Genomic DNA, 12,306 nt, shown 5'->3' on the forward strand with positions numbered 1-12,306 from the left:
AATATTTTCAAGTTTGTTGACAATACAAAACTAGGTGGGATTGTGCGTTGTGAGGAGGATGCAAAGACGCTGCAAGGTGACTTAAATAGGTTGAGTGAGTCGACAAACACATGGCAGATGCAGTATAATGTGGATAAATGTGAAGTTATCCACTTTGGTAGGAAAAACATAAGGACAAAATATTATTTAAATGGTGATGGCTTGGGAAGTGTCGATGTACAGAGGGACCTGGGTGTCCTGGTACACCAGTCATGGAAAGCAAACATGCAGGTGCAGCAAGCAGTTAGGAAGGCAAATGGTATGTTGGCCTTCATTGCAAGAGGATTTGAGTACAGGAGCAAGGATGTCTTGCTACAGTTATACAGGGCCTTGGTGAGACCGCACCTGGAGTATTGTGTGCAGTTTTGGTCTCCTTACCCAAGAAAGGATATACTTGCCATAGAGGGAGCGAAGGTTCACCAGACTGATTCCTGGGATGGCAGAACTGTCGTATGAGGAGCGATTGGGTTGATTAGGCCTGTATTCACTAGAGTTTAGAAGAATGAGAGGGGATCTCATTGAAACATATAAAATTCTGACTGGGTTGGACAGACTGGATGCGGGAAGGATGTTTCCCCTGGCTGGGAAGTCTAGAACAAAGGGTCACAGTCTCAGGATACAGGGTATGAAATTTAGGACCGAGATGAGGAGAAATTTTTTCAATCAGAGGGTGGTGAACCTGTGGAATTCTCTACCGCAGAAGTCTGTGGAGGCCAAGTCACTGAATATATTTAAGAGGGAGATAGATAGATTTCTAGAAACAAAAGGCATCAAGGGGTATGGGGAAAAAGCAGGAATATGGTGTTGAGATAGAGGATCAGCCATGATCATATTGAATGGTGGTGCAGGCTCGAAGGGCCGAATGGCCTACCACTGCTCCTATTTTCTATGTTTCTACTCCTGTGGCTCGGTGTCAAATCTTGCTTGATAACGCTCCTGTTAAACGCCTTGGGACATTTTACTATGTTAAAGGCACTATATAAATGCAAGTTGGTGTTATTGTTCAGATGCAATATTCTTGTATATTATATAGCAACGGTGTTAAATTGCCGGTGTAATATCCATGTGTATTATATAACAACAGTTTGAATGGTGGAAGTGTAGCACTGCTATGTATATATAATCACTGTGCTGGAACTGTAATATTCTAGCGCATCAAATAATAACAATGTATGATCCTGTAATATTCTTGCATATTATATAGTCACACAGTTTGTGTGATGACGGTGTAATAGTTCTGTATTTATGATATATTATAATAATTACACAAAGTGTACAGTGAAATCTATATTTATTCCATTCCCCAAGTACATTTTACAGCATAAACATTTCAGTGGAATATAACAGACAATACCTTAATAGAGAATCTTATCATACAAATATACATCATTATCAATATTTAATCTCATTCTACCAGGAACAGTAAAAGAACTGCTGTCCCAAAGGACAAACAAAAATAAACTCAATTTGAATTTTATTTAAAATTAACAGTTCTAAAACAGAATTATCTAAATCGGCTTCTTTATCCCTGATTTTGGGAAGTCCGGCAACGCAATGTATGTATCTGTGAGGCTGCTCACAGGTTTGTGAAGCTGTTGCAAGCATAAGGATGGCCTAGTGGTTAAGGCATTGGACATAAGATCCAATGGGTTTATACCCACGTGGGTTCGAACCCAACTTAGGGTAACTGTTTACCCCTTTAATCAGGGGGCACTTGATTATTGTTTCAACTAAAATAGTTGTAGAGCTGTTACATTGTGAGTGGCTTAGCCAGTCACGTGATGTTCACAAGACTCAATAGGTCTAGGTCATTCACGATGAGGCATGCGGTTGTGAGCCTAGTGGATGAACTGGTAAGGCGAACGGTGATTGTTAAACCTTTTGTTAATAAACCAACTAGTTCTTAATAGCAATGTGTTGCTATGAATTCTCAAGAAAAGAGCCCACAAAGCAGATACGTTACAGGCGGCAAGAAACAAAACCAAAGCACTGGAACTGCACATCCGCTTTGTTGGCTGCAGACGCGTCCTGAAATAAATCTGTTTTTAGGTATACTGGTTGGCCAGGGCACCAGGGAGAACTCACTGTGGTCGGGGAGGCGGCTAGTCCCATTCTACGTCCACCGCACTGTTGCTGGTCTCTGGGACAGTGCCGGTGATTGGAAGTAAGCGGTGCTGTACAACATTGGCAAGGAGCAACACTGTGCACCTCGAGTGCCCGCAGCCCAGCGAGTGTGTGGTCGCAGCTGGTGAAACCCCAGCTTGCGGAGACGGTGACTAAGCTACGATGAGAGGTTGTCGCCCAGCAAGCCCTGCGTTGCGTCAGTGAGCGGTTCCGGATGTGGTCGACTCTGTATTCTGAACAGAAAGAACAAACACGGAGTTAGGTGAAGAAAATCAATCACAACTTTTCGAGTAAATGTCTTTTTTTTTTTAAAAACCTCTCGAAAGTCAGCTGTGGCTCACTGAGTAGCACACTCGCCCACCTCGGAGTCAGAGATTTGTGGGTTTAAGTCCCACTCCAGGGACATGAGCACATTAATCTAGGCTGAGGGAGTGCTGCACTGTCAGAGTTGCCATCTTTCAGATGGGACATTAGAAAGAAAGAAAGACTTGGATTTTTATAGCACCTTTCAAGACCACCGGACGTCTCAAAACGCTTTGCAGCCAATTAACAACTGTAATGTGGGAAATATGGCTGCCAATTTGCACACAGCAAGCTCCTACTAACAGCAATGTGATAATGACCAGAGAATCTGTTTTTGTTATGTTGATTGAGAGATAAATATTGGCCCCAGGACACTGGGGATAACTCCCCTGCTCTTCTTTGAAATAGTGCCATGGGATCTTTTCCATCCACCTGAGAGAGCAGACGGGGCCTCGGTTTAACGCCTCATCCAAAAGACGGCCCTTCCGACAGTGCAGCGCTCCCTTAGCACTGCACTGGGAGTGTCAGCGTAGATTGGGACTTGAACCCACAACCTACTGACTCAGAGGCAAGAGTGCTACCCACTGAGCCACAGTTGACACTGTCAGGGTGTTGTCTTGAATCTTATTGACTAGCGGAGCAGGCTTGAGGGACTGTGTGGTCTACTCCTGCTCCTAATTCTTATGTTATTATGTAAAGGCAGGTCGTCCTGGTGTTTCACACAGGTTGTGTTGAATGGCTCATGAGGTATTGCAATCTGAGGAAAGTGGTTCTCAATGTTCCACCAGAGGGTTTGGAGATGTTACCTGTCTCAATGATGTCTGTATGCTGGGGTTTGGAATTGGGGTCCATATTGAAGTTTTCCTCAAACACTTGCTGAGACACCGTTTATAGGCATCCCTCACCTATTAGAGGCAAAGACAAAGAACATTTGTAGTTTGAACTGCGTACAAATATAAGGCAGCGTGAGCTACCGAGAACATAGCAAAGATCGGCGTTCCAGCCCTGGTCTGTGCTGAAGTAGTTTAGCTCAGGGCTTGATTGGAATTTAATCTTGTCTGGCTCAGTTACTTACCCAATCACCTTGACAACCAACAATGAATTGCATTTATATAGCGCCTTCAATGGAGTAGAACGTCCCAATGCGCTTCGCAGGAACCTTACCAGAGAAAATTTGACACTGAGCCACATAAGGAGACATTAGGACAGGTGGCCATATGCTTGGTCCAAGAGGTAGGTTTTAAGGAGCGTCTTAAAAGTGGAAAGAGAGGTAGAGAGGTGGAGAGGTTTAGGAAGGGAATTCCAGAGTTTGGGGCCCAGGCAACAGAAGGCACGGCCACCGATGGTTGAGCGAAGGATACTGGGGGTGTACAAGAGGCCAGAGTTCTTGGAGCATTGTAAAGATGGAGGGTACGACAGAGATAGGTAAATGACAGCTTTCGTTATCGTGTTTAAGCAGAAGCATGGATACAGTTCTGGGTTAGACTGGTCAGCATTGCTGCAGGGACTAATGTCATGCAGTCACAGCAAAATAATTAGGCTTCACCCTAATTGCTCTGAACACCATTACAAATCCACTTGGGGGCTTCTGAGGGGGCTTGACAGGGTAGATGCAGAGAGGATGTTTCCCCTCATGGGAATCTAAAACTAGGAGGCATAGTTTCAGAATATGAAGTATAATGTGGATAAATGTGAGGTTATCCACTTTGGTGGTAAAAACAGAGAGACAGACTATTATCTGAATGGTGACAGATTAGGAAAAGGGAAGGTGCAACGAGACCTGGGTGTCATGGTACATCAGTCATTGAAGGTTGGCATGCAGGTACAGCAGGCGGTTAAGAAAGCAAATGGCATGTTGGCCTTCATAGCGAGGGGATTTGAATACAGGGGCAGGGAGGTGTTGCTACAGTTGTACAGGGCCTTGGTGAGGCCACACCTGGAGTATTGTGTACAGTTTTGGTCTCCTAACTTGAGGAAGGACATTCTTGCTATTGAGGGAGTGCAGCGAAGGTTCACCAGACTGATTCCCGGGATGGCGGGACTGACCTATCAAGAAAGATTGGATAAATTGGGCTTGTATTCACTGGAGTTCAGAAGAATGAGAGGGGACCTCATAGAAACGTTTAAAATTCTGACGGGTTTAGACAGGTTAGATGCAGAAAGAATGTTCCCAATGTTGGGGAAGTCCAGAACCAGGGGTCACAGTCTGAGGATAAGGGGTAAGCCATTTAGGACCGAGATGAGGAGAAACTTCTTCACCCAGAGAGTGGTGAACCTGTGGAATTCTCTACCACAGAAAGTAGTTGAGGCCAATTCACTAAATATATTCAAAAGGGAGTTAGATGAAGTCCTTACTACTCGGGGGATCAAGGGTTATGGCGAGAAAGCAGGAAGGGGGTACTGAAGTTTCATGTTCAGCCATGAACTCATTGAATGGCGGTGCAGGCTAGAAGGGCTGAATGGCCTGCTCCTGCACCTATTTTCTATGTTTCTATGTTTTTTTTAATAAGGGTCGCCCATTTAAGAGGGAGATGAGGAGAAATTTCTTCTGAGGGTCTTGAATCTTTGGCATTCTCTGCCCCAGAGAGCTGTGGAGGCTGGGTCATTCACTATATTCAAGGCGGGGATAGACCAATGTTTGAACTACAGGGGGAGTCAAGGGTTAACATAGAAACATAGAAAATAGGTGCAGGAGTAGGCCATTTGGCCCTTCGAGCCTGCACCACCATTCAATAAGATCATGGCTGATCATTCCCTCAGTACCCCTTTCCTGCTTTCTCTCCATTGATCCCCTTAGCTGTAAGGGCCTTATCAAACTCCCTCTTGAAAATATCCAAATTAACTGGTATCAACAACTCTCTGCGGCAGGGAATTCCATAGGTTAACAACTCTGAGTGAAGAAGTTTCTCCTCATCTCAGTCCTAAATGGCCTATCCCTTATCCTAAGACTATGTCCCCTGGTTCTGGACTTCCAACATCGGTAACATTCTTCCCACATCTAACCTGTCCAGTCCTGTCAGAATCTTGTACGTTTCTATGAGATCCTCTCTCATCCTTCTAAACTCCAGTGAATAAAGGCCCAGTTGATCCAGTCTCTCCTCATATGGCAGTCCAGCCATCCCGGGAATCAGTCTGGTGAACCTTCGCTGCACTCCCTCAATATCAAGAACGTCCTTCCTCAGATTAAGAGACCAAAACTGAACACAATATTCCAGGTGAGGCCTCACTAAGGCCTTGTACAACTGAAGAAAGACCTCCCTGCTCCTATACTCAAATCCCCTAGCTATGAAGGCCAACATGCCATTTGCCTTCTTCACCACCTGCTGTACCTGCATGCCCACTTTCAATGACTGATGAACCATGACCCCCAGGTCTCGTTGCACCTCCCCTTTTCCTAATCTGCCGCCATTCAGATAATATTCTGCCTTCGTGTTTTTGCTCCCAAAATGGATAACCTCATTTATCCACATTATACTGCACCTGCCATGCATTTGCCCACTCACCTAATCTGTCCAAGTCACCCTGCAGCCTCTTAGTGTCCTCCTCACAGCTCACACCACCACCCAGTTTAGTGTCATCCGCAAACTTGGAGATATTACACTCAATTCCTTCATCTAAATCGTTAGTGTATATTGTAAATAGCTGGGGTCCCAGCACTGAGCCCTGTGGCACTCCACTAGTCACTGCCTGCCATTCTGAAAAGGACCCGATTATCCAGACTCTCTTCTTCCTGTCTGCCAACCAGTACTCTATCCACGTCAGCATATTACCCCCAGTACCATGCACTTTGATTTTGCACACCAATCTCTTGTGCGGAACCTTGTCAAAAGCCTTTTGAAAGTCCAAATACACCACATCCACTGGTTCTCCCTTGTCCACTCTGCTAGTTACATCCTCAAAAAATTTCAGAAGGTTCGTCAAGCATGATTTCCCTTTCATAACTCCATGCTGACTTGGACCGATCCTGTCACTGCTTTCCAAATGCGCTGCTATTTCATCCTTAATGATAGAATCTAACATTTTCCCCACTACTGATGTCAGGCTAACCGGTCTATAATTACCCATTTTCTCTCTCCCTCCTTTTTTAAAAAGTCCATAGGAACTGATCCAGAGTCAATAGACTGTTGGAAAATGATCACCAATGCATCCACTATTTCTAGGGCCACTTCCATAAGTACTCTGGGATGCAGATTATCAGGCCCCGGGGATTTATCAGCTTTCAATCCCATCAATTTCCCGAACACAATTTCCCAACAAAGAAGGATATCCTTCAATTCCTCTTTCTCACTAGACCTTCTGTCCCCTAGTACAATCGGAAGGTTATTTGTGTCTTCTTTCGTGAAGACAGAACCGAAGTATTTGTTCAATTGGTCTGCCATTTCTTTGTTCCCCATTATAAATTCACCTGAATCCGACTGCAAGGGACCTGTTTGTCTTCACTAATCTATTTCTCTTCACATATTTATAGAAGCTTTTGCAGTCAGTTTTTATGTTCCCGGCAAGCTTCCTCTTGTACTCTATTTTCCCCCTCTTAATTAAACCCTTAGTCTTCCTCTGTTGAATTCTAAATTTCTCCCAGTCCTCAGGTTTGTTGCTTTTTCTCATCAAATTATATGCCTCTTCCTTGGCTTTAACACTATCCTTAATTTCCCTTGTTAGCCATGGTTGAGACACCTTCCCTTTTTATTTTTACTCCAGACAGGGATGTACAATTGCTGAAGTTCATCCACGTGATCTTTAAATGTTTACCATTGCCTATCCACCGTCAACCCTTTAAGTATCCTCTGCCAGTCTATTCTCGCCAATTCACATCTCATACCGTCGAAGTTACCTTTCCTTAAGTTCAGGACCCTAGTTTCCGAATTAACTGTCACTCTCCATCTTAATAAAGAATTCTACCATATTATGGTCACTCTTCCCCAAGGGGCCTCGCACAACAAGATTTCTAATTAGTCCCTTCTCATTACACATCACCCAGTCTAGGATGGCCTGCTCTCTAGTTGGTTCCTCGACATATTGGTCGAGAAAACCATCCCTAATACACTCCAGGAAATCCTCCTCCACTGCATTGCTACCAGTTTGGTTAGCCCAATCAATATGTAGATTAAAGTCACCCATGATAACTGCTGTACTTTTATTAGACACATTCCTTATTTGTTGTTTGATGCTGTCCCCAACCTCACTACTACTGTTTGGTGGTCTGTACACAACTCCATTGGGAACAGGAAAGTGGAGTTGAAGTCAAGATCAGATCAGTCATGATCTCACTGAATGGCAGAGCAGGCTCGAGGGGCCGAATGGTCGACTCCTACTCCTATATCTGATGGACATCCTGTGATAGTTTCGCCAACACATCTCATTAACACTGCTAATTGTTCCAGTGTAATGACTTTTTCATCCTCTCTCTCTACCTACCCATTGTCTAATCATTAATCACTCTTTCATTGACTTGCCTTCCGTTGCAAAACAGGGAAAAAAAACTACTGGACTTGAAAAGACTTTGCAGTCCACCTGACTGGTACAGTGGGACCTTGCTCTTGATCTAGGCATCTCAATAAAAAGAGACATCTGTGGCATTTAAAATAAAAATAAAAATAAAAAGGTGTTCATGGGATGTGGGCATCACTGGCAATTATTGCCCATCCCTGGTTGCCTTCATGAAGGCCCTCTTCTTGAATCCAACGGATTGTCTCGCTAGGCCATTTCAGAGGGCAGTTAAGAGTGAACCACATTGCTGTGGGTCTGGAGTCACATATCGGCCAGACTGGGTAAGGACAGCAGATTTCCTTTCCTAAAGGACATTAGTGAACCAGATGCATTTTTACAACAATCCTGTTTCATGGTCATCATGACAGACACTAGCTTTTAATCCAGATTTATTTAATGAACTGAATTTAAATTCCCCAGCTGCTGTGGTGGGATTTGAAATCGGGTCTTCTAATCATTAGTCCAGGCCTCTGAATTACTGGTTCAGTAACATAACGACCATGCTACCATACCTCCAAGGACAAATTCTTCAATGACAAAGTCACGAAATTAAACTCAACAACAACTTGTATATATACAGCGCCTTAAATAAAGTAAAATGTCCCAAGGCGCTTCACAGGAGTGTTTTATGACAAAACAAATACATTTGACACTGAGCCACAGTAGAATGTATCAAAAGGTGATCAAAAGCTTGGTCCAAGAGGTAGGTTTTAAAGGAGTGTCTTAAAGGAGGAAAGAGGGGTAGAGAAGCGGAGAGGTTTAGGGAGGGAGTTCCAGAACTTGGGGCCCAAGCAACAGAAGTCACGGCCACCGATGGTTGAGCGATTATAATCAGGGATGCTCAAGAGGGCAGAATTAGACGAGCGCAGACATCTTGGGGCTGGAGGAGATTACAGCGATAGGGAGGGGCGAGGGCCATGGAGGGATTTGTAAACAAGGATGAGAATTTTTAAAATCGAGGTGTTGGTTAACTAGGAGCCAATATCGGTCAGCGAGCACAGTGGGTGATGGGTGAGCAGGACTCGGTATAAGTTAGGACACGGGGCAGCAAGCACAGCGGGCGATGGGTGAGCAAGACTCGGTGTGAGTTAGGACACGGGGCAGCCGAGTATTGGATCACCTCAAACTCCTTTCAAAGGCATTTCTTCTTCGAATTTCAGTGTGTTTATTCAGCGAATCAGTGAGCTGCACAGATCAGCAAGACCTCATTTTCGGTTCCCGGTCTGTACTGCGTTAGCTGATCTGGGCGATGGTGGAAGTGGGAGGTGCTGTTATTGATCTCTGTTGCCTGTGTTGGGGAAAGGAAGCTCTGCTGGCCTATTGCTTATGATCTAGTGCCCTCTGCTGGAAGAGTGCGCGTATGCACAGCAGCTGAAGGCAAGAAAGTCTCCAAGCAGAGAATGACATCTGGCCAAAAATTGCGGTCGATGGTTTCCCGTGGGCGGACGCATCAGACCAAATTTTTTTTTTTACAAAAATACCTGGTGGTCCTGGAGGAACGTGGACTTGCGCTCCGAGGCCTAGCTGTGTAGTCCAACGTGGGGGCCCCATGTATTCCAGGAGCGTACGCGCAGACTGGGATCACATGGGCCGGACCAACCAATCAAAATGACGTATCCCCATTCACAGTAATGGTAAGTTCCGTTTGTACGGAGATCACATTTCTATCAATGAGAATACCCCCCAAAAACGCATACATTTTAAACAAATAAGAAACACACTTCACATGTTTAAAAGTCATTAAAATTGAATTTGATTAAATGTTAGACAAAAACGTATTTTTTTTTTTTTTTTGAGTTCTTTTGCGTATGTTGTAATAGGGGTAAAAATAAACTTACCTCAATGGACAGGCGTAACAGTTTGAAGGACATTCACTGGGTAAGAGTTGGACAAATAGCCCAACTCTCCGCCCGCAAAGGCCCTTGTTCCGGGGATGCGTTGGAACTGTCAAATTAACTTTTAACAGATTGCAAGTGCTGGATTTCGGCGCATGCACATGGCGTGCCGAGAACCGGTGCTTGCGGGACCCCTACCGTTACATGCACACATCGTACGCGCCCGTAGAGACCGCGATGTTTGCCCCCATCGAATGCACAGCACAGAGGACAGGCCATTCGATCCAACGGCTCCGTGCCGGTGTTTATGCTCCACATGAGCCTCCTCCCAGCCCTCTTCATCTAACCCCATCAACATAACCTTCGATTCCTTTCTCTAACTGCCCCTTAAATGCCCCATCCGCTAGTCGCCTCAGCCATTTCCTGTGGCGACAGGTTCCACATTCTCGGAGTAAAGTAATTTCTCCTGAATCCCTTACTGGATTAATTAGTGATCATCTTGTATAGATGGCCCCAATAGCCATGGCCAATACTCAGACAGGAAGGTGACTATTTGGGCAATTGGAATGCATTGAACTTTATCCTAGGAAAGGACAGCGACTTCGGGAGAGGACACTTGGACAATATCCCAGAGGGTTGAATGATGCGGACATGTTTCGTGAACTTGACTTGCATTCCCTTGAGTACAGAAGTTTGAGGGGAGACCTGATTGAGGTGTTAAAGGTGGGGTAGATATGGGGAAACTATTTCCTCTGGCAGGAGTCAAGAACGGAGGGGGCATCGTCTTAAAATTAGAGCTAGGCCGCTCTCGAGACGTCAGCGCCTTCAGGAGAGGAGAGAAGAGCTTAAGACACCTTCTTGCATGAATACTTGGGTGCACAAGACACCAAAGTGTGTGGAGAACACGTGAAATAAAGGAATTAGGACTTACCTTTTTATACATCAGGCAGTGCATGATATAAATGAACATCCCCTGGAAACAGTTTAATATGGTGAAGATGAACATCATTGGAATGGTTGCGTTGTGGATATAAAACGCACCCACTATCCAGGTACAGCCCAGGATGACCAACTGACCAATAGCTGTCAGTGTAAATACTCTGTAAAAACAATCATTTATCAAATTATTCAGTCTCCAACTACAGCGATGGAATAAATAACAGTAGTAGTGTTCAACAGTAATATTTATAATATGGTGATCCTTATAATGAAATTAATCCGGGCAGCAGTGATTTTGGATGACCTAAAGTTTACGTAGTGTAGAACGTTGGAGGCCAGCCAGAAGTGCATTGTAATAGCCAAGTCTAGAGGTAACAAAGGCATGGATGAGGGTTTCAGCAGCGGATGAGCTGAGGCAGGGGCGGAGGCAAGCAATGTTACGGAGGTGGAAATAGGCAGTCTTAGTTATGCTGCGGATATGTGGTCATTTGACATTTGCAGTAACCCATTAAGGGAGACTAATTTTACATGTGAGGCGCTCAGTGAACAGTGATTGGACGGAAGGCCGAGAGAGATTTTGGAAAATGCCATTCAATTGGAGAAGGGCCAAGCTAAGTCGAGCAGTAACAGGTTGTCAAGCACTTACCGATTCTTTTTCATGTTCGTCTGCTCAGTATAGATGTTTGACATTTGCTCTTTCAACCTCATCAATGTTTTGCAAAGGAAGATTAAATTGACCTGCAATTAAAGTTAAAATTAAAATTTAATGTTAAACATCCTAAAAGTGATGCAGTACTCAAAAGGTGAATAGGCAATTGTCACATCGCCCTTGATGGGTCAGTGACTTTAGCCAGTGAATTGCCAATCTATACAGACTAGAAGTTCCCAGTTTCCGTCTCCCGTACATGCTGAGTGATATCTTTAGACACCACTCCACAAGCACACGCACTACAAGATGGCTCCCAACAGAACTGTGTCACATGACCTTGCCACATGATCTTTTACTGTCATTACATCACTGGTTGTTATTCCATCAGTAGTCCACTAGGTGGAGCTCTATTACACTGCGTTAGCAGAGAGACGGTAATGGTGTTTCCATTGGGTCTTAGAATGGAGTGTGAGGGAGGGATACATCAGCTGGGAATCCCTCAGATCGCTGTCCGGCAAACCCAGCCAGAGGCGAGTATGTGCGGGAATGTAAGATTGGGATTGGGTTGGGCGATGGAACCATCTACCCTCACTCAATGTCCAGGCTCACACAAGGAAGATGTCAATTGGCCGACATACCAGAGGACAACCAATGCTGATGGAACGCGACTCCAGCGAGAGTTGGTCTCTTCGAGAGGGAGAGAGGAAAACTAAAATAAAATCTTTCATCTGAAAACACCTTTTGGTGCCCTGATGGGCGGTGGGGTGGAACATTGCAGCTCGTCATCCAATCCATACAAGGAGGTTTGCTTTTATTGAAAGGCAATAACCATAGTCGGACACAGTTCTTTAGTTACTGGAAGCCCATTAATCCTTCATCTCGGTGTCCTTTCTTCTTGTATTAGCATGACAGTGAGTTTCAGCAAGCTGT

At 44.7% G+C, this 12,306-nt stretch overlaps 1 protein-coding gene across 1 annotated transcript in view; it reads right to left on the minus strand.

Moving 5' to 3' along the window:
- Positions 1-1,313: 1,313 nt before the first annotated feature.
- LOC139237981 (adhesion G protein-coupled receptor E5-like) overlaps positions 1,314-12,306 on the minus strand; it is a 73,271-nt gene continuing 62,278 nt past the window's right edge. Inside the window, exons 13-16 of the mRNA XM_070867349.1 lie at positions 11,374-11,465; positions 10,720-10,888; positions 3,273-3,371; positions 1,314-2,396 (exon numbers count right to left, since the gene is read on the minus strand). Of these exons, the coding sequence (XP_070723450.1) occupies positions 2,361-2,396; positions 3,273-3,371; positions 10,720-10,888; positions 11,374-11,465 (396 nt within the window). The 3' untranslated portion in view covers positions 1,314-2,360. The remainder of the gene's footprint in view (positions 2,397-3,272; positions 3,372-10,719; positions 10,889-11,373; positions 11,466-12,306) is intronic.

Source organism: Pristiophorus japonicus, chromosome 24, assembly GCF_044704955.1.
Source record: "Pristiophorus japonicus isolate sPriJap1 chromosome 24, sPriJap1.hap1, whole genome shotgun sequence".
In the NCBI taxonomy this organism is placed as follows: Eukaryota; Metazoa; Chordata; class Chondrichthyes; family Pristiophoridae; genus Pristiophorus; species Pristiophorus japonicus.